Source organism: Dermacentor silvarum, chromosome 9 (genome assembly GCF_013339745.2).
Source record: "Dermacentor silvarum isolate Dsil-2018 chromosome 9, BIME_Dsil_1.4, whole genome shotgun sequence".
In the NCBI taxonomy this organism is placed as follows: Eukaryota; Metazoa; Arthropoda; class Arachnida; order Ixodida; family Ixodidae; genus Dermacentor; species Dermacentor silvarum.
In genome coordinates this window covers 124,278,505-124,300,812 of record NC_051162.1, presented here as the reverse complement: position 1 = coordinate 124,300,812, position 22,308 = coordinate 124,278,505, and the positions used below count along the sequence as shown (strand labels likewise).

General features: G+C 44.1%; 1 protein-coding gene across 13 annotated transcripts in view; it reads right to left on the bottom strand.

The window, feature by feature from the left end:
- LOC119463883 (uncharacterized) overlaps positions 1 to 22,308 on the bottom strand; it is a 119,662-nt gene that overhangs the window by 76,162 nt on the left and 21,192 nt on the right. For 3 of the 13 annotated variants that reach the window (XM_049655518.1, XM_049655516.1, XM_049655514.1), the window contains 5 exons: positions 18,199 to 18,412; positions 16,227 to 16,319; positions 13,608 to 13,676; positions 11,783 to 11,911; positions 9,913 to 10,049 (listed from right to left, as the gene is read on the bottom strand). The exons of 6 other annotated variants lie outside the window; for them this stretch is intronic. In XM_049655518.1, the coding sequence (XP_049511475.1) occupies positions 9,913 to 10,049; positions 11,783 to 11,911; positions 13,608 to 13,676; positions 16,227 to 16,319; positions 18,199 to 18,412 (642 nt within the window). Of the gene's footprint in view, positions 1 to 7,578; positions 7,658 to 9,912; positions 10,050 to 11,782; positions 11,912 to 13,607; positions 13,677 to 16,226; positions 16,320 to 18,198; positions 18,413 to 19,689; positions 19,735 to 22,308 lie in introns of all 13 variants that reach the window. 4 more of the 13 variants (XM_049655515.1, XM_049655517.1, XR_007463177.1 and 1 more) reach the window with 4 other exon arrangements.

The window sequence follows — 22,308 nt, the reverse complement described above, 5'->3', positions numbered from 1 at the left end:
GGACTGTTGGGGAAAGGTAGACGCCATAAGTGTAAAAGACAGTCTCTTCTTTTTCACCGTAACACAGACATATTGGTTATCGTCGTGTGGAGGTACGGGCTGGGCGAAATACGTAAGGTCCTTGCGAATGTAAACCAGAACCTTACTACTTCGGGCACAAGTGGTTGAAACGAAAGGTTCATATCCTGATAGTCTCAAGGTAGTTGATAAATTCGGTTCACAGATGACCAGTACAGGAAAGCGGTTTTCAAACACGAACTGCCGGAAATCCGAAATACATGACCTCAGGCCTGTAATTTCCACTGTAATATGGAGGCGCTTCTGACATCATCCCGGAACGATCGCTGCTGTTGTCGAGGAGCCATGGTTCCACTATATAAGTTTTCAAGCACTCGACTTCTGAAGGCTTGCGAGAACCGGATTGATGGCATCCAGCACTTGCAATGCACTTCTAGCTGTTGGTGTCTGCAGCTTGTCCAGAAGAACACGAAGAGCACTCACCAGAGAGCTGAGCATAACGACAATTTGTTGATCCTGGTCCGTCAATTTATCAGGAACAGACGAGGTGTCCCTTGCTGTAGATGTCTGTTCCCGCTCCGTAGGTGCATGTAGCATCGGGAGTACAGGCCAAGCGTCAGCTGCCGTGTTGTTCGAAGCTCCTTTGTCCTTAGAGCTGACTGCGTTTGGCCTGGGCGGGAGAGGGGGTGGTGATGTACGTGGCTCGCGTGGTACAGAGGCTTTGGAGGTTCTTGAACGGCGTCGGCGACGTGATCTTCGTCGCTTAATAGATGCTGCCGCTTCTCGGTGAGACGAGTGGTCTCTAACCATTTTCTTTAAAATTGCCATTTCCTTTCGAATTAAGGGGCACTCCTTTGAGGATGCATCATGAGGGCCGCTGCAGTTTGTGCACTTCAGCACACTGGCCTCGCACGTGTCAGTGGTGTGTGGCCCCGTGCATCGAGAACACACGGAAATGTTTTTGCACACACTACTCACATGGCCTAACTTCATGCACTTCCAGCACTGTAGTGGTTTTGGTACAAAAGGCCGAACTGCGTGTCGGAAGTGGCCCACTTTTACGTGTGTTGGTAGGGATTCGGCCTTAAATATGATCTTCACACACCGTGACGTGCCGAGACGAAAAACGTTTGCGATGACGGTGTTTTCTGTAGCCGTCTTGATTAAGATCGACAAATCGGTGTCGGCAATGGTTTCGTCGACATCATAAATAACGCCAGTACTGCTTTCTTTTCCCAGCGGAATATGAGGGTGGACTTTAATCCCGTCAAGTTCCGTGACCTTGCGCAAATAATCTAACGCAGCCGCATGTTCTACGTCGATCGCTACGACGTTCTTACGGGTGTTTACTCTGATGTCCTTGATTTCATTCGGGACCAGTGCCTCTAGATGTGTAGACACTGCTTGCCTGTTGAGGCATCTCAGGTTGTCCGTGGCGAGAACTGGCGTGAAAAGGATGGTGAGTACCTCGGTAATCCGTGATGACCTCATGGTGGACGCACTCGAATTTGATGATGTGCTGACAAACCTTCTCTTTGCTTTGCGGCTCCGCACCAGCTCGAAGGTGTCGTCACAAGATTCTTCACTGCTGACAGGTTTCAACAAAATGTACAATATTGAAGTCGGCGTGATCACCTTCTGGAATTTCTATGCAACATGAGTTGAAAATACAATTTCATTTCTATTTCAACATGAGTTGAAAATACAATTCATATGGTGACACAACAAATTTTCTGTAAACATATTATTTAAATAAAATGCATACCCATACTTTCAAATTTCAAATGGTAAAAATGAGACAGAACTTCAATGCGCAATCGTGATTCAATAATACCACGTAAGAAATACCAAAGCAACAATTCTGCCTAATATGCTAGTGGTGGCATAAAAGCGACGTAAAATTTCCGTGCTTTCTTTTATGCACGCAAACGTTCAGTTGCTGGTCAATCATTATCGCATTGATTTTCTTTTTTTTTTGTTACATTTGGAGAGGCATGTGTCAACGCAACGTTCGTTCACCTAATTGTGTCCTTGAAACCTAACAGCCACCTGCACAGTTAAATTCAGTTTGATTACACAATTAATCGCAAAATGCAAGCAGATAAGCTTCATTATTTGAACATATCTCTACAAAGTATATAAACTGATGTTAACGTAGAGAGTAATATTCGTACATAAACTTTTTACTTAACATCTTCATATCTCCATGTGTCTCTTCGAACTGTTTGGTATCAGTACTACGAAGTCTATACATATTGTTACGGAGAGATGCGTTTATTAATGAAAATGATGGATGCGAGAGGCCTAGGGACCGATGATGTCACAGTCCGAACTCACGTCGTCTTCCTTCACTTTCAATCGTCCTCCCGTATCGTAGCAATTCCCCCCTTTGCAGACGATGCCCACCGGCCGAGTCAGTTGGAGTTCCGGTGGTGAAAACGTTTAAGACGGGCGACATGGACGACGTTGGTCTTGCTTGAGCGGCGGCCAGTAGACAAGAGTCGACAAATCACGTACGTGACATCACTGAGACGTGCCATAACGACAAAGGGGCCGGTGTAACGGGCCAAGAACTTTTCGTATAGGCCGCGCTTCCGAAGTGGCGTCCATAGCCACACCAAATCACCTTTCTCGTACGATACGTGCTGATGGCGCTCGTCATAACGGGTTTTAGAGCGTTCTTGGGAGGCAAAAGTCCGAAGGCGGGCGATGCGCCGGGCCTCTTCTGCGCGGCAAAGTGTTTCGGCCAGAGAAGTTTCGGCGGTTTCGGAGAACGGAAGGATAGAATCGAGAGCTGTACGCGGTTGGCGGACGTATAGGAGATAGAATGGGCTGTATCCGGTGGTTTCGTGTTTTGCGGTATTGTAGGCGAAAGTTATGAAAGGCAACACAGTGTCCCAAGATTTGTGAGCGGAATCAACATACATCGCAAGCATGTTGATGAGAGTTCTGTTGGTCCGTTCAGTTAAGCCGTTAGTCTGTGGGTGGTACGGCGTGGCGTGACGAAAATGAGACGTCGAAAGCCGGAGAAGCTCTTCAACCACATCGGCAACAAATTGCCGGCCACGATCACTGATAATAACACGAGGGGATCCATGGCGTAAAATGACGAATGAGAGCATGAAGTGTGAAACTTCAGCGGCCGTTGCTACACGAATCGCCGCACTTTCTGCATAGCGTGTCAGGTGATCGACGCATACTATAATCCATCGGTTGCCTGTCGTTGATCGCGGCAGAGGGCCGAGCAGGTCAACACCAACTACCTCAAACGGTGAAGCAGGGGGCGTGATGGGATGCAGAAGTCCGGGAGGGCCGCTAGTTGGGCGCTTGTAGCGTTGACACAGTTCACAGCTCGCAACGTACGCTGCTACACTTTGGCGCATCTTTGGCCAGAAGAAACGTTCTTGTGTGCGCTGAAACGTCCTGGAAAATCCCATATGTCCAGATGTAGGGTCATCGTGCATTACTTGTAGCACATCACGTCGCAAGCTTGTCGGCACGACTAGAAGCAAACGGGCACCCTTGCCAGAATAATTTTGCTTGTAAAGAATGCCATCCTTTACAACGTAACGGCGTTGACCGTTCGCTTCGGAGATAAATAGAGGAGCCAGACTGGTGTCGCTGCGTTGCTCCGTGCGAAAGGTGGTAAGGTCAGGAAATAGAGGGTCAACAACTGCTAGGTATTCATCGAAATTGTCTGCGTCACACTCGGTCGTCGAAAGGGGAAGCCTTGATAAACAATCAGCGTCAGCGTGACGACGACCGCTCTTGTAACACACTTCAAAGTCATATTCTTGTAATCTTATGGCCCAACGAGCAAGACGGCCGGATGGGTCGCGTAGTCCGGTGAGCCAACATAACGAGTGATGGTCGGTGACAATTGAGAATCGGCGTCCGTAGATATACGGGCGAAACTTGTGGACAGCGAAGACGACCGCGAGACATTCTTGCTCCGTCACCGTATAGTTGCGCTCAGGTTTACTTAAACAACGACTGGCATAGGCAACCACATGTTCTATGGTGTCATGCCGTTGAACCAAGACGGCCCCGAGGCCTATACCACTGGCGTCGGTGTGAAGTTCGGTTGCAGCAGATGGGTCATAGTGGCGAAGTAAGGGCCCTGAGGTCAGTACGAACTTGAGCTGCTTAAATGATGACTCGCATTCTGCTGACCACTGAAAAGGCACGTCCTTGTTGAGTAGACATGTCAGGGGGTAAGCCAGGTCGGCAAATTTAGGCACGAAGCGACGGAAGTACGAGCACAAGCCCAAGAAACTTCGCAACTCTCGTAGTGACTGCGGTTGTTTGAAGCTGCTAACTGCAGCGACCTTTTGAGGGTCAGGCCGAACGCCGTGCTTGTCGACAAGATGACCAAGAACCAGAGTCTCACGGTTTCCGAAGTGACACTTCTTAGAATTCAAGGTGAGTGAAGCTCTCTCAAGAGATGTAAGAACGATGTCAAGACGGCGATTGTGCTCCTCAAATGTACGGCCAAAAATTACAACGTCATCAAGATAACATAGACAAATTTCCCACTTCAGTCCACGCAGAATAGTATCCATGAAGCGCTCAAACGTGGCTGGGGCGTTACACAAGCCAAACGGCATTACATTGAATTCAAACAGACCATCTGGGGTTACAAAGGCCGTTTTCTCCTTGTCATCCGAATGCATGGGAATTTGCCAATAACCGGACCTTAGATCCACGGAGGAGAAGTACGAGGCAGAATGCAAGCAGTCAATTACGTCATCAATCCTGGGAAGCGGGTATACATCCTTTTTGGTGATAGAGTTGAGACGTCGGTAATCCACACATAATCTCCAAGAACCGTCTTTCTTCCTTACAAGGATCACAGGTGCAGCCCAAGGGCTGCATGACTCCTGAATGACCTTCTTCTTGAGCATTTCTTCCACCTGTTGAGCAATGATTTTGCGCTCTGCAGGTGAGACACGGAACGGTTTCTGCCGGATAGGATGAGCAGATCCCGTGTCAATCACGTGACGAGTACGTGACTCTGGCACATTAAATTGTTCCTCGCTCTGCGCAAAATCAAAGACTGCGGCATGCTTGGCCAGGACGTGGACCAAGGCTCGGCGCTTCTCTGACGGCAACGACTTGTTGACCATAGCCAGAAACTTGTCCTCTGTAGGGTGAGTGACAGCCACGTGGTCTACTGTTTCGTTGCTTAAAGCTGCGATACAACGACTGCTCGCATTTTGTTCGAAGAGGGCAAGCCGCATTCTACTGGGTAGCACGACAGGCTCACTAGAACAATTCAGCACCCATAATGAGGATCGCCCATCGGTAATAGAAATTGCGCAACGAGGCACGAGCACATTTTTCTTGACGCAGTTGAGGGGGACCGGCTCCACAAGGACATCAAACGTCCCAGCGTCTACAGCAGGGGTATCAACGGGCACTATCTTGATCGACTGGGGCGGCAAGCAAATATCGTCAGTGACGGCGAGGGTACCATGACAGCGCGGAGACCCCTCAGTAAAAGCGGATAACAAAATTTCACCAGCGCCGCAATCCACAGTGGCGCCGCACTCTCGTAGAAAGTCGATCCCCAAGATTACGTCGTGCGTGGAGCTAGCCAGAACAGCAAATTCCACCTTGAACACTCTGTGGCCTAAAGTTACACTCGCAACACACATCCCGACAGGGTACAGCGACTCCCCACTCACTGCACGGAATGTGGCACAGTTGTCCCAGCAAAACATCACTTTGGGTCCTAGCCGTGATTTAAAATTTAAACTCATAACCGAAACAGCTGCTCCAGTGTCTATCAAAGCCATCGTCGGAAGTCCGTCTACGAGGACGTGAACCTTGTTCTGCATCATCGAAACTGGTGGAGGCATGCGTGTGTGTTGTGACAAATGTTCGGCGACCTCACCTCCATCGGCCGCACCACCTAGTTTCCCGGCGGTGGGGAAGTGACACGGCGACCAGGCGATGGAGAACGGCGCCGGCGTGCAGTTGGGGGCGTCAAGCTTCGTACGGAGGCGGGCGAGTCGCTGCGGGTGTTCTGTCGGTAGTTGTTGCCCATGAACGTGTCACCACGGGAGTTCTGCTGGAAACTATTTCCGAAGTACGTGTCCCTTGTCCAGCGAGCACTACCGGGCCGATTGTTCCGTCGAGGAGACGCCGGCGGATTCTCGTAAAACCGTGGTTGTCCGCGACGGCGCTCAGGGCAGAATCGAGCCACGTGTCCACGGACACCGCACTGGAAGCACACAGGTGCCTCACGCAAATCACGAAACCTTCCACTAGGCTCTGTGTATTCGTGATGATCGTCCCACGATGACGCCATGGTACGTGGTTGGTTGAAGGCGTGCTGCGGGCCATCACGACGATGTAAGTCGTAGGTTGGTCGTTCCGGTGCTCGTGATCGAGGCGCATCGTCATGCCCCGTGGCATGAACGGACGCACACGTTGCGTCGTAAGGCAAATAGGCATCGCTGACGCGTGGTCTTGTCGCGGCGACAGCTTCACGTCGATCAAGTTCTTCGCGTACGATTTGTCGTATCGTTGACGCGAGATCGCAGGGTGGTATAGGACCGACGTCAACACTCGCAACGGTGGTGACGTTGGCGAGTCTACCAAACTTAGGTGTAATGCGCTTAGCCTTGAGAGTCTCAAACGTGCGACAATGTTTGATTACGTCGGCGACAGACTCCAAGGTGTCCTTTCCTATGAGGAAGTTGTAGACGTCCTCGGCAATCCCTTTCAGAAGATGTCCGACCTTGTCTTCTTCTTTCATGCGAGGGTCTACAGACTTGCACAATTTCAAGATTTCTTCAATGTAAATTGTGCAAGTCTCGCCTGGCACTTGAGCACGCTGCATCAAAGTCTGCTCAGAGCGCTTCTTCTTCAAAGATGGGTCCCCAAAGCAGCTCTTTACTTCATCCACGAAGTCTGCCCATGTTGCTAGAGTTTCTTCGTGGTTTTCAAACCACACGAGCGCCGTGCCTTCTAGAAACAATGGCACGTTGGTCAGCCGGGTGTCCGAATTCCAACGGTTGTATCGACTCACCCGACTGTAGTGGTTCAGCCACTCTTCAACGTCTTCTCCGACCTTTCCGGCGAAGGTCCGTGGCGCCATGTAATGTTGCCACGTTGCGCCAGACGAAGTCAGCGCGTTGTCACCGTTAGGAACCGTGTCCATTGGAAGCGGTGGTAGTCCGGCCAGGCGGCGGCTTCGGCGTATTTTCAGATGTTGCGCTTCCGTGGTCGTTCGTCCTGGACTTCTCTTCGTTACCCAGCACCTCGACCAATACTGTTACGGAGAGATGCGTTTATTAATGAAAATGATGGATGCGAGAGGCCTAGGGACCGATGATGTCACAGTCCGAACTCACGTCGTCTTCCTTCACTTTCAATCGTCCTCCCGTATCGTAGCAATATTGAATGTTAATTTTTTATCCTTTTTCCAGAATATGTTCGAAAATGTATTAATATACTACGCAACATATTAACCAACATGTTTATAAGCTACAATTTAGCAGGTGCGTCGAGATATTAACCTCGATTTGGCGAATAAGATGCATCGCAACTCACTCTTATTGCGGCCTTGACTTCTTGGATATCATCATCTAGCTTTTTGTCTTCGCTCCGGTCATCCTCTTCTTGCTTTACTCTACAACCCAACAAAAGAAAGAGAGCTGCTTTCAGGTTTGCCTTTTGCAGTGTGGTCTATATTTGCAGTAGTAATCTTGCAAACAAAGGCTCAGAACCCTCTGACACAATAACATTCGACCGTCTGTCACATAAACGTCATAATAAATGCCAAATATATCTGTAATTTGTGAGCGTGTGAAATATTTCGAAAACGCACAGTATTTCTTGGTGGTAGCCACAAATAAATGCTACGATTCGTTGAATCTTCACAAAAGTTCTCATTGAAGCGTGATTGGTGTAACCGTTAAACGGACCAACAACCAACGTTTATGGTACGAATGTTTCAATGGTATTGAAAGCTTACAGTCCAGAGTGTCCAATCCTGTAGTGGTAACGTGGAAAATGATGTGGAACAATTTTAATTGGAACTTTTCCATCTGTAATTCGCATCCTGATATGCATATGCTGTAAACTGTGATAGAGAAGCGCGGCAGCGATTCGTGCCATACTACTACTACTACTACTACTACTACTACTACTACTACTACTACTACTACTACTACTACTACTACTACTACTACTACTACTACCACTACTACTGCTAAAAAATCACAAAGAATTTAACGACAAGTGCAGCCAGAGCCATTAAATGTAAATTTTTGTTTGTTTATTATGTCGATGATAATACGGTTCATACTACCTGAACTGCTGAATTACTTTCTCAATAACAGTTACCTGTGTTTGTTCTTTCCTCTCAGACTGCATTAGTAGAAGGCAGATGAAGCCAGGTTCAGTTTAACCACGCCACGTTTTCGAAAGCAAAGCGACGCATTTACACGTTATCCGCATTTCGGCTCACTGCCGTAGCCACGCGCCCTCGTTTGATTTCGGAACCCTGTCATCTGCTATGATTCTTCAACGACGCCCTGATATAGACAACTTCCCTTATCAAAACGTTCCCTTTATCGACATTCCACCTTCCATTACTGCCAATCACATGGACGAGTTCAGGGCGTAAAAGTACGCAAAGCAGTAAGTATCAAGCACGCGGTCGCAGGGAGCAACCGACGCCATCTTCCCATTGTATTTTCCTGTTGGCCTCGGCATGTATCAAGTGGTCGCACATAAACGGCTGTGTGTTTGTTCTACAGCATAAAAGCTCAAGTAGCTCTGCATATTTTATACGAAACACAAACGAAGTAAAACACGGAGATGCAAATCATCTTGTTTGTCTGTTTTTTTTTTTTTCATGTGTATTTTGTATAAACTATGCAGTGCAACTTGGCTTCCATGCTCATATCGCATGCCAGTAGTTCTGTTCCGGTAGTGCTGAAACAAGTCTACGGGAGAATGAATCGATGGTATATGGTATTTCACATGGAAACCACGAAACTCGGTCACATCCTCGCGAATTTGCACGTGTAAAAATTCACTTCTGTGCGCCGTCACGCAATGAAGGACACCGCGGCTCAGCCGTTTGACTATTTGCAGCAAAAGCAGTGCCACTTATACACGTGTATCGTTACAACATAACACGTGATACCCATAGAAAACAGCACGAACAGTTGCAAAAGAAGGCGAATGCACTGTTACTGATGCACTTAACATCCGACATGCGTACTGCAATGTATGGTCACGTGGTGGAACTGTGCATCGCTGATACCAATGTTTAACTTCAGAGTGCTGCTACATTCACGAATGAATTGCTCCTTAAATCACGAAAAGCATGCTCGATTCTATAACTATAAAATGTGGTCTTTTGATTTACAGCATTTTCAGTGTCGTAAATTAGGCAGGACGTCCGCCCGCCTTAACTATGTCTCCTTTTAGCACTGCCTGCTTAGTTATTCGAGAATCATTATAGCTTGATTCTTTAAGTTGCATGTCCATAATGGCGTTATTGTTTTAAGAAACCTCTCGTTTGACCTCACGTCCAGGAGTATCCCTTCAATGTTCATAACACTGTAGACAGTAACACGCCCGCAGATGGGCGCTATTTTGCAGAATCTCGCATTGATAATTGTGAACTCAATGAAATTATTGCAACCAACCAAATTATGAAAGCTTGCCAGCAGGACCACTATACGCAAAAAAGGAACATTAAGACAGGACTACGACTCATAGATATTTTTACGAGTCATTCTCTGTCTCGCCGATTCCTGTAGCTGCCATCCCCACCCCCCCCCCATCTCTGTTCATTATAAACCAATGCAGCAAGCGGTAATAACTATTGCGCCAAATAAAGCAGTTCTATATCTACGTGCGAAGACTTACCCTAGATTTGCTACGCTTTCGTTGCGATGTTCCGCTTCACATAGTTCTGAACACTGTGACTCGAAATCAGTCACCGGCGCTGCTCTTTTGTAATTTTCGCATTGCATGATACGGTCTCGGGAGGTTTTCTCGGGCTCCTGTTAAAACGAGACAAACCAAAAGCGCCCTCTATTGCCACCCCATAGTGCTGGCTCTAACATTTGCAAGAAAGGTCTAAGGTTAAGCCTGTTGCTTGAAACGCTGTGCCTAAAGCTTGCACCGATTTCCTTAATAATGAACACGTAACCTACAGCAAAAATGAACTACTATGTTACTGCGTTAGTGCAACAGCAGTTAAGTGCTCGAAACTGGGTTTGCATTACAATATTCAAAGTTACCTAAACATCAATACTGCACATATGCAAAGAAAATGAAATTGCCGAGGTCTTGTAGGAGACTACACAATTTCGCTCATGACGTCACCTGTAGTAGAGGTTTTAGCCTCAAAGTCTTTTTGAAGGTCCCAGGTGGGACCTTCGAAACGAGTCATGGAGTCTTAAAAGCATGCTGCCTTTAACACAGCAACTGCCTCCTCATCTGCGGCGTAAATAATGAATGATTTACACAAAAGCCAAATTGAAAAACTGACGTTAGGAATCCTCAAATTTTGAGTTCGTCTCAATTTCCGCGTTGCAGTCACGTCGGGCAGGTAGGTGTTTCGATGATGGCCTATTCAACGATGCAAACATAGGCATGTGAGTGCTTCACAAAAATAAAGATACACACGATGCACTAACAGTACTTAAATAAACTATATTTAAAGAGCTAAATGCTCAACCATGGCGGACAGAAATAAAACATCACAACAACTGCAAATAAAAGGCTTTATAAGACTATTCATTTGAACTGAAAAGAAGTTTTCTTTGACAGCGGCATTCTGACAGTGCTGTCCATGCACATAGCTCGAATTGCACAGCATGCATTACTTTGTTGTAGAGAAATGAAGTTCCGCTTATCCGAAAGAAGAAATGTAAGAACACAATTTTTTTTGTGCTATCACAAAATTATAATTATCTTTCACCTAATATATTCAATATTTTTGGTTGTTATTAGAATTTAATGGTTTATATACAACCGCAACCTTCCCCCTAACAAGCTGCCCTGTAATCACTGAGTCCTTGCTGGTCTTCACTGACGTGAATACTGCAGTCGCGGTAAATGAGTTCTGTACCAAAGGAAATGTTGAAGTCTGCTGTCTTTTTGAGGCAAAGCAATCTCTGCCTTTTCCTTCGACTTTCCCGCTCCTGCTGCTCCTGGCTGGCTGGTTGGCTGGCTGTTGTCTTGCCAAATAGATCACACAAAGGAAGGCACTCCTATATTTATGCCCCTAGTTGTGACCATTCTGGTGTTCTCATGTCCTCCTGGTCATTCCATGTTCGTCATCTTGTCGTAGTGATTCGAATGACGTCATCTTCCAGTGTAATCATGCCCACGGCTTGTGCTTAAAGGGTAAGCTAGATGTGGAAAAAATGCGCAGGGTGGGCTGCATCAACGAGCATCGGCCACGACCGATATCACGTCACCGTTCCTTTCTGTCGTAAATCAAGCAGGTATTTAACTTTGATGTTTCTAGTTCTAGCATCTCTGCTCAATTAGCTAGCAAAGAGCGCTCTGCAACAACAGTATTGCCATCAACCTTGAGATTGTTTTCTAACTTTCTTGTCTTGCTTACCAGTTCTAGCATGAACATTTATCATATGGGCTCGCCTCAACACACAGGCGCACATATATTAGAGCTAAGCAAAAATCTAGTCACCTAATATGCCATTTTTTATGTCAACGCGAACTTCAATATCACCGGGCCTCGAGTATTGTGTGTGAGTGTCAGTACCGTTTTAGTATCGCCGACACGTTGAGGAGCCATTGGTTGTCGCGGCTTCAGTAATTCCGTAGTCCTGCCATTAGAACTCGGGAGCATGTGACCATCGAGAACCTTGCTGTTGCAGAGTTCTGTCTGGTTCTTTGTTCAAGAAAACAAGCAAGAAAATGATTAGTAAACGCCACAGCAATAGGTAATTTCACAATTCTTAGGCACAGTGTCAATATACCCCTTATCTCATTCAGGAATTTGTATGTCCCCATTTAAGCTAGTCGCATGAAATTCACAACTGCAAGCAATTTCATAAGTTCATGAGTCCAAAAGCGTTTATATTCTTTATAGTGATATGCCATTGCTAAATAGTATACATGGCAGTGGACAGATATTCACTTTAACAAACAATCCTTTCTTTCTAAATTATCTCAAAACCCTGACACCGTTCGCATTTTCTAATAAACGTATATGGATGACCAGATATGGCCACGTTGTGCAAATAGCGTTTTTTTTTTTTACGGTATGTAGTTATGGCACTCTTTCTCACATAACCAAGTGGAAGTATAATTTTGGGCCTATTGCACGTGCTGAAACACATGTTTTATAGCGCTCGTTAAGGTGGTCTGTCCACTGGCATCCTGGACAAACTGACTGTCGGTATGTTTATATTTATTAACGCCGTGCTAGAATATACCAGGTGCTTTTTTTTTACTGCACCAAACTTTATAAATTGCCTGTGGCAGGATTTTACCCATTGAGCTAAATTACTCGATTAATGCGGCTATTACTTCTACGAGAAATCGAAATGTTTGGTTGGTAATTTAACATAACTACACTAATTACATTTTTGTTAAATACTTTGACACATGTATTCAAATTTACGAATTGTAGCCGGAGAGTTCGCAAGGCGCATGCACTTGGAACGAGTTCTCAGAACTACCTTAGTTTTGAGATAAAAAGTTTCAAAGAGTCCTACGAAATAGATTCGGGTTCCAGTTACTTGTGTGCTTCAAAGCATAAAATAGCGTGTTCTTAAAAAAGTAAGTGGAACAGTGCCCTTTTACCGCAAGCTTGATTGCGCTAATCTTAAAACCGCTGCCGTTCTCACAATTCGTTCTAAGTCCATAAGCTTTGCAAACTCACTAACTACAATTTGCAGATTAATATATGTGCTATTATTATTTAAAAGGTTAATTAGTCTAAGTATGGTAATTATACAATCAATCATTTTGATGTCTAGTCGAAGGAATAGCCGCCGCATCATGTAATTTAATTCAATGTTCCCAATTGTGCTATCTGCTGCAGGCAGGAGGAGGAGAGAAAGAGAAGGCAGGGATGTTAACCAGAAATGATTCTGGTTGGCTACCCTACTCTGGGGGCGGGAAAGAGGGAATAGAAAGATGAGATAGAGAGAGGAGGGGAGGAGGAAGGACACGGTGAGCTCGCGCACGCACGCGGAGGCCCACTGCTGCAGGCAAGTTTTGAAAATTTGACGCAGCTAAAAAACACACTATATATTGGCTGCCTTCGCAAATGACAAAGTCCAGAAAGAAAGTCATTCGCAAGTGCCAATAAACTTGAGAGATTACGTGGCCTTCATAGATGAAATATTTATGACAATAGTATCACTTCAGTAGTTCCTTTATAAACACGCTTAGCGTACAGATAGATAGCCTAGTTCTTACGCAAACATTTATTGTATAACTAGATATTAAATACACTACAACATAAGCAAGCTTCTACGTTCATTCATTGTCTCTTAGCTACACAAACCAAAAATCAAGGCCTCTCGCTTCCCAAATTCTTCTCGTGTACTTTGGAGTATGTTTTATATATAGCTCACCTGCACTGCATTGGGCTTCCTACTGGATCCTTCTACAAAAAAGCTCCGATGTTCCTTTTGAATGTGGTTCTGGAAATTATATTCATGCGGCTTCAAACACAGGCTTCGGAAGCTTTAGCTCGGCTACTTCTGTCTAAACACATGGTAAAGAAGAAACGGTTTTTCTCACAAACCATTTTGACTGATTTTGGTAAGGCTTGTTGTATTTAAAAAAATTAAAATCTAGTGAGAGTGGAAAATGCTTTTTCCCTTAGGCTACCAATTACTAAAATTATTTCAATCCGCAAGATTTCAAAAAGCTTAAGCATCAAATTGATAACCGTATTACAGCAACAAGAAACGATATCCAAATTTTGTACAGTGAACCTAATATTGCTCCTAAAGCAGACAAAACTTACGTATTTTACACCGTTCAGAAATATATCCCGCTTTTATGAGTAGGAAGTTTCCAAAATCCTCGTGAAAATTGTAACAAATTCCCGTGAGGTGTAAAACCAAATATCAAATTTTTCTGCTTTGGATGCTCAACGAATGGAGTTCACAGAATTGCGGTACCTGTTTTGTGAAGAGTGATGTGTTTGCAAATGTGTGCTTGAATGTTTTTGAAACTCTTACAATTTCCGGGAATTTCTTTTGGAACGTTCCAGCTCAAGAATAAAATTGTGTTTCCTATTGTAGCTAGAATTTCACCTGCTGTGTCAAATGCAACAGATTTCGTGCCAAACAGTTCAGTGGCTTCTTCATAGAAGTATTTTTGCGTTTTACATATATTTTAATGGGAAAATCGGATTGTACCTCGAGCTAGAGCTTCCTCTTGAGCTCAAAGAGTAAATAAATGAGGTATTCAAAAACAACATTTGCGCGCTCTCTTTACCTGGAATGAACAATTTGCTGAACGCTCAAATTGCAAATCACGAAAAATTACTCATCGCTCCCAGCAAACTACAACTAATGAGCAACTAGCCCGAGATTACTCTTTGCTGGGCTGGGTGAAAGCAACGGCAGCGCAGAATTATATGCAGAAACAACAATACGCAGCTGTGAACCTTTATAACAGTGCTCCTCGCCCTGCAAACAAGTATATGCTACTGCTGCACAGAGTATTCAACATTTTTTGATAATTTGCATGTTCTACCAAAAAAATTAAACTTGGTCACTATTATGCGTGCTCATTGTCAATATTCAACTTATTTTGAAACCTCGGCCAACGTCGTCTCAAAAATAGAGAGGAGTGGTTCAGTCTTATAATAATGACTCTGCGACAACTCCGAATACCACTGCACAAAATTTACAAAGAACTACAATTCTTCTGTAAACCACTTCGTGCGCGCTGTCACATTACCGCCAAGAACCACCACGAAATCCACTGGCTTTCTACGGCCACCAATGAGCAGCACATAATTACCGAGAATCAGTAGATACATAGCCACCGCAAGTGATCATTTAATTACCCTATTCTATAGCTGATACGTTCGTTCCTTAACCTCTCACTACATGAATTTTCTATCTTCTCGTGAAAAAATTAAGCAAGTTCAGGGTAAACACGCTAAACATGTCCAGGTCGAAAATGTCTAACAAACCTCAGCTCTAGTTGCGATTTTATAAGCGAAATTGGTCATGTGTCATATATGAGATACTGTGCAGTTGCGAATATATTTGTGATTATACAGAAACGCGTTTGAATTGCCGAAATCACGGGAAAAAAGAACTCGGCCAACGAAAAAAAAAACAGGGAACTTCGCTCCAAAAATTTGGGCGTATTTGTGGCAGTTCTCTCAAAAAAGTTTTTTTTTTTTTTTAGTTTGAAGATAGCATTGTTCATTGACTATTTGGTGGCCCCAATATCTTAGCCCGAACATTTAGAACACTTATTTTTCTATGAAATTTTTCATTTTGTAATCTTTAGGAGCTGGAGTGAAACCAAAAAAAATCCCTCTTCCTCGGTCAGTCTTTTCTTGCTGCTGTTGTCATAAGCTTTGGAGTACGGCAGGCTGCAACCTATGTTTATCGCGAGACTGCTATGTCATTGTCATTTTGCATCATATTGATGAAGTTAGTGGTGCCAAGAAAAAGTACAGCCTGACAACATAACATTTTTCCAGGAAATTTGTTTTCTCGAGAGGCAACAAACAACTACGCTCCTCCAGAAGAGAGCCCATAAATGCATGCTGTATCGTAAATGATACAACAATTAATATGCTTTGCTCACAGAGCAACCCAAATGCCTCTCTCGTTAAAATATTACTGTGAAGCTGATCAACATCAACCAAACATGCCTTTACTTTTGCGTGCAGATATCAAGTGTAAAAGTTTACAAAATTACCTGTAATATACAAAAACTAATTACGAACTCGTTGTATGCTGTGTAAATGCCCTGCCACCATACATTATCTAAGAAAATATCCAAGAAAAGAGTCGTGGTCGCTATGTATGTTTTTGTTAGACATAATACACATTCGAAGTAAATGCCCAAAATTTTTTTTCTTTTCGTTCTATTAGTTTGAAAGAGCTGTTGTGTGTGTATTATGTATGATCAACAATGTGGTAAGGAGTTGGTAACAATTGGTAAGGAGCAGCTAGAATAAGGTCATTATTGAGCTAAATGAAAGGCTTTCGTACCGCAATGGTATTTGCGTCCTGCCATTCTGAGCAATATATGCACTCGATGAGGACGTCTTTCAACACCGCATACTCGCATCTTCCTGACCTTGCCTGCAAAAAATTCAAAAAGAGAATTTCACGTAGTTTTCGCTGTCATGGAATCAAGAAATGACACTGCTTCAAACGAATTTTTGCTATTAATGCAATAAAATTGGAAGGCTCAAGAACATGTTAAATAAACATTTGACTGCACTACAACTGATTCTCTCCATCCTTTGCTCTTCCAGCAGTAGCCACCACTTCCGCTGATAGCCATGCGGAACGTTTTTTTTTTTTTTTTCATTTTTGCAGCATCCACTGCGGGTGTACTTATTTTTCTTAACACTCGATTGCCATGATAGTGTGACGGTACCAAATTACAATGTTGCGCTTGTGTCCCAACATCCCAATAATAAGATGAAGTCGAATATGTTTTATTTGCCATAAACTACCACTCAGGCAACGGCAGGCTCGCTGGAAGAGGCACCGTTACGACTCCTTCAGTGTTTGCGCATCGGTGAATAATCGGAATACAACCCCTGCTCAGTGCTTTGAAAAGAATGCGTGATCGCACTTCATTGCAATATTACAAGAAATGTACTGGCAAAAATTAAACAAAAAGCAAATGCAGAAAAAAAGCGAGGTCATCTGAGCGGGAGTGATGGCTACTACAAATAACATCAAATGGTGGACCGGAAAACCCCTAGCCGCGCCCAGACCCGTCTCAGACGCGCCGCAAACGCCCTCTGACGGTGCAGTTACTGGACCAGCTGATGTCCACGCTTTAAGCTTTGTATCAGTCAAAAACTATAATGCGCGAACACAAGCGCCACCAACTCGCAAGGCCAGCGGAAGTGGTCTCTATTTGATACATACAAACAAATTTGACAGCATCGGAATATAAGTGCATATTTTTGTAGGCCGTTTCATGTCTCATCGCCAGGCAACTTGCCGTCTTGTCTCCTGGCCGACAATATTTTTCGTCGATTATTTTCTCATGTGTAATCGTCCGCTGTATTTTTCAGTGAATATGTATTGTCTTATTCCTTGCTTTCATTTTAAAATAAGGTAGGCACCACCAATTTCTGTCAAGTTGTTGATTGCGCCATACTGCAACGCTTTGTTTGCTCCTTTTGGCAACTTTTGAATTTTCATGATTTCGAGTACCAAGCAAGATTCTGTACCTAATATGTCGTCGAACACACCTTGAGCTACAAAACATTGTTAGGGTTTGCAGCAACGCTGATCTAGCTGTGAACACGGCATTCATTAGCTTTGGTCGGCAGTGCGCGTGTTTCTTTTCGCAAGTTGGATTTTTTGTGCATGTGCGTCGTTTTATGTGTGACGTCATTTTTCAGGAGTTGCATGCTAGCCATTCGCCAGGGAAACTTTTCTGCTGTGAGAAATGATGTGGTTTAGTTCGCTCTTTAGGAAAGACTTCCCGCTTCACTCAGTTCTCTCTATGCAGCGCTCCGCACCGCAGAACTGAAGAAGACACACGTTCATAATATCCTAGCTATCACACAAATTCGCCTCTAAGTGCAAAACCATAACGGTAATCTTGGCAGCACCTTTCCAGGACATTTTTTGCCGTTCTGTAGCGTGTACTTATGTATCTCGCTTCTAATATTTTTTTGCGTCAAAATACAATTATTGGTACCTCTAGTTCCTTGGAGTTGTTCATTTGATGCGTGAAACGTAAAAGGAAGTGCAATATTCTCATTCTGTTAATATTCAAGTTTGTTTAAATGTTGTTTGCCGCATCGGGTGACCTCAGACACGTATGTCGTGCTTACTATACATCACAGGAGGTACAGACATCGTCAAGCATTTGTTAGTGTTTGTATGCGTACATTCAATGTCTTCGATACAGAAACTCCCCATCCCCCACCACCTTTTTTTCTTAAGCAAACTGACTAAAATCCTGAAGTCAACAGAAGACATGCATCACCTGCAAGTTTGTAGTCATGACTTTGTGGAAGGAACAAAAGTACTCTTTGCATTTCATGAAGCATTCTTCACACAGGCTATCATTGCATCTTAGTCTGGTCCATTTAAGGGCGTAAAAGCCGCAGTTTGCGCATTGGACAAGATTTATGGCGCTTCCTGCGTCCAACTTGCACGGAACTTGATAGCCATTTTCCAGCTCCACTCTTATTTGAAGGCTGCAATCAGAGAGAAAAGAAAACGATAAGCTCAGCATCTTCGAACTCTAAAGAATGAATGCTTCATCACGTGTGGAATTAGAAAAGCTGCCATATCAACAGCACGCGTTTTGATAAGCTGTATACTTGTTATTGTAATCATTTTGAAAGCGCCTTGTACAGGTTGTGCCAGAAAACGCACGTCGAGCACTTGAAAAGCTCCGCTACAGTATCCTATTATGAGATGTACAATGCGTGGACACCAGTCTTCTTTCGGAGACCAGGATATACTAATTACCATAAAAATATTATAATAACATACGATAAAAATAAGAAATATACTAATTAGCGATATTAATTTAGAAATAATACTAGTGCGATGATTTCCTAATTTGTAAGGGCGTCAAATATGTAATCAGCGTTGTCATTGCGCCCTAAAACATCCCATTCAGTTTTAAATCTGCTATGTCCTGCGTAAGTACTTTCTCTGGCTTCATTCGTAGTGAGTGAAGTAAGGAACGTGACGCGTGATCACGTGCACACGCTCCGCGATGCTACTGGCTCCAAAACACATTTAAAGAAAGTAACTCCGCTTATAGCCTGTCTCGGCTACTGGCTGTTCACTGCGTTAGCTGCTTGCGATTTCAAAACCGCACAGACAACGAGAGACCAGAGGAAGAAAGCGCCGGTCTCCCGGTTACACGGCGCTGGTCGCACGGGGACCAGCGCTATAGTCACACGACGCTGGTCTTCTGTCATTTGCACTGTTTAGAAATCCCAAGTACGAGCGTATGGTGTACCAACTATAGGCCAATCTTCTGCTTCAGTAGCGTATAGTCTGCGACTGTCACGGAGCAGCTCGCGATCAGTGCAAGCCAATACTAACACCGACAGCTCGCCACTTCCACAGAAGGCTTCCGAGTCAGGAAATTAACTGAGTTACTCAAACGCAATTACTCAGGAGCGCGCGCGTGGAAACTCAATGGATAGGATGCCTAAAGGCAAAATAACAATTGAACTACAAGATATCACACCCTTAATTTTAAAAAATGTTTATTCATATTTAATAATTAGCCATTAGTGCATGAATGCTTCCCTAGTTGTGAAAGAGAACTCGACTGAACGCCGTTGCTCGCAAAAAACTATTTTGCATCGGCACTTTTCTTTTTCTTAACCTCATGGCTAACGTTATCTGTGACGTACGCCCCTGCACAACAGTGCCGTAGACTGCCTGGTCGTTAAATAAGCATGGCTAGCCGCCTGTCATATTGACTATCTCTACAATTGGAAGTAATCACCCGTACAAGGAGTTCACTGGGCTTCTTGCTTCTGGTGCGCGGCAGCTGAAAAAGAAAAAAATACTCTTTACGCAACAAACGACTGGGACATATATAAGCTTGGCGTTGAAATTGACGTTTTAAGTGTGCGGCCACCTACGCCTCCTTTAGTAATAAGTCAGTGCGTAAGTGTGAATCATACGCGTCAAATTTCCATTTCTTTAGTTTATAACTTAGTCTTAATTGCGAATATATAGAGGTCTCAGTTGCAGTCTTGCGTCCCAATGCAACATGCAATTACTTTAACGTCCTAATATTGGAAGATGATGTAAAAATAGTAGGCTTTGGTAGTGAAACAGTTGAAACGGTTAATATATGCCTTTCGGGTATATTTGAATTCACAGCACCTCCGGGTATAAGCGTACTCTCATTTTACTGAATTTTTGAAACAAGGTTGACAGCTTCTGGAAGAAAGCACTTCTGACGTAGTTTAACCTCATTCTCCTTCATACAAAAACGCTTAACAAGCTCTCACGTCAGAGAGAACTTGTGTGGATACAAGTTTTGTTGACCGTATTGATCGAACGATCATCACCGCAAAAACTCGGATAAAAGTTAGTGCCCGTTAACACTTGGGTAACTGAAATGCATGTAAACATGCTGCATTGAGCAAGTCATGGCACTGTGTCTTAAATTACATTACACAAAAGCACATCAGAATAACCTTACTTTCCTGAATGAAAAGAAGCAGGAGATTTTGAAAACAATTATTCCTTGCCACCAAAAACTAGTACTCTAGGTATTGGAACTAAGTCATGGGTTGCTATGCAAAGACAGCAATTAATAGACCCCTCGACACAATGAAAAAATGAATAAATTATGCCTCTAAAACAATATTCCATTTGCAAACTGAATTCCTGCGTGTAATTTAAAACGACTAAATTCGTTTTCTCTGCCCAGAGTCACCTCTCTCTACAGAGAGAATGATTTGTACTTTTCTTATTTAATGTAATCAGCTTTCCAATGCTCGACCTTTGAAATGCTGGGCCAGTCAGTGTTAGCGAAGAATGTAGACCACTAGCATATTCAGTTTGCTACCCACAGCAGGCTCATGTATCAAGATACGGAAGATGTAACTCTTCAGCAATATGCCATGTGAAGTGTCCACGAGAAGACAGACTCACCGCTCTACGGACGACCAAAAAGGGTACCAGAGAGAAGAGGAAGTAAAATAAGTAAATGGTTCAAAAGTACCATCATCCAGTGTATGTACAAATAAGCAGTAAGGCAAATATATTGCCAACCTTTATGACACCGTATTTTCTCCCCGGAAGTTAATCAAGCGTGATGTCTCTTTCCTAGTGTCGGCGGCTCGCGCCTGTTGGGACACTTGCTTCAATATGCAGGGCGTCTCACATAACTTGTGCCAATATTTAAAACATGCTAATGCCGCGTAGATGGAGAGAAACGAGGTAATGTTTGCCGTCTCCTTGGAGCAAGTGACAGTTTTATTTCGCGTAAATATTTAATTATTTATTAATAATTAATCAACTTCATTAAACATCATACTAAGAGCAAAAGTTTCAATGAAAAAATTGTAGGCCACCATGAAATATTTGTGATTTATGTTTCCGTTGGTCTATCCGTCCTACAGGCTGTTGTTTTTTGGGCCCCTCCTTCCGAGACTTCCTTTTTTATAAGGAGTGCGCAGTAAATGACAACAAATATGTCCCTCAATTGATATATCGGGGCTACAACTGCTGTAATCGTTCACTAAGTACTTGTTTCTTGCAAGCACCATTTCATTGTAGGACGTGCGCATAACACTTATCGTGGAGAACTCAAGTGCAGTCCGGTTATATCCATACGCGATCGCCACTTCAAATGATGTCTTTCATGAGCCTCTAAATACCAGGGGTCTCTTCTGCACTGCGGTCCCACTCCTACGTGTTAGCGATACGCTTGCTGTCAGCCACTATAATTGTTTCCATAGGTGTTGTTCAAAGCATGCATGCCGGCCATTACTTGTTTCGAACTCCCGAACTCGCTTCCGGTTTATGCGGCCAGCAAAAGCAAAGCCTTCGAGATCCGTTGCTCTTACTCAGAAACACGTAACGCAGGCGTGTGGATTTCCACACCACAGGATGGCCCATGAGCTCCGCGCCAATGCACAGGAAATTGGACGCACCGACCATGGTTTCCGAGATCGCGCACGCTCGCATGTTGTAGGGCATGCTAGACGATGACATAGGTGACCATGAGCTTTAGGGTAGGCTATGCTTGAGGTAAAAGAGGTTCCCTGTTCGCAAGCGTCGAAGTTATTTACGCCGGAAATTATCCAGAGCAGGTCGACATTTTCAATGCATAAGATCCCGGAAAACTGTGACACATATTTCGGTATTGTAGTCACGGTTTGTATAAGAATTTTGTGTGCTTCGTCGGTCGCCGAAGTAAACAGTGGGGTCTGACGCGGACCCCTCTTTATTTCCGTCATGTCGTCAAAAGCTGTAGTACAGATGCCTTTCTTCTTGCGTCTAACATACTTCGGCATTTTTCCATGCTATGTGCCTTCCACTTCTGCAACTTTTGAAAGCGAAAGTAACCAAATGGGGTGGGCAAAATAAACTCCTTCATTGTTGG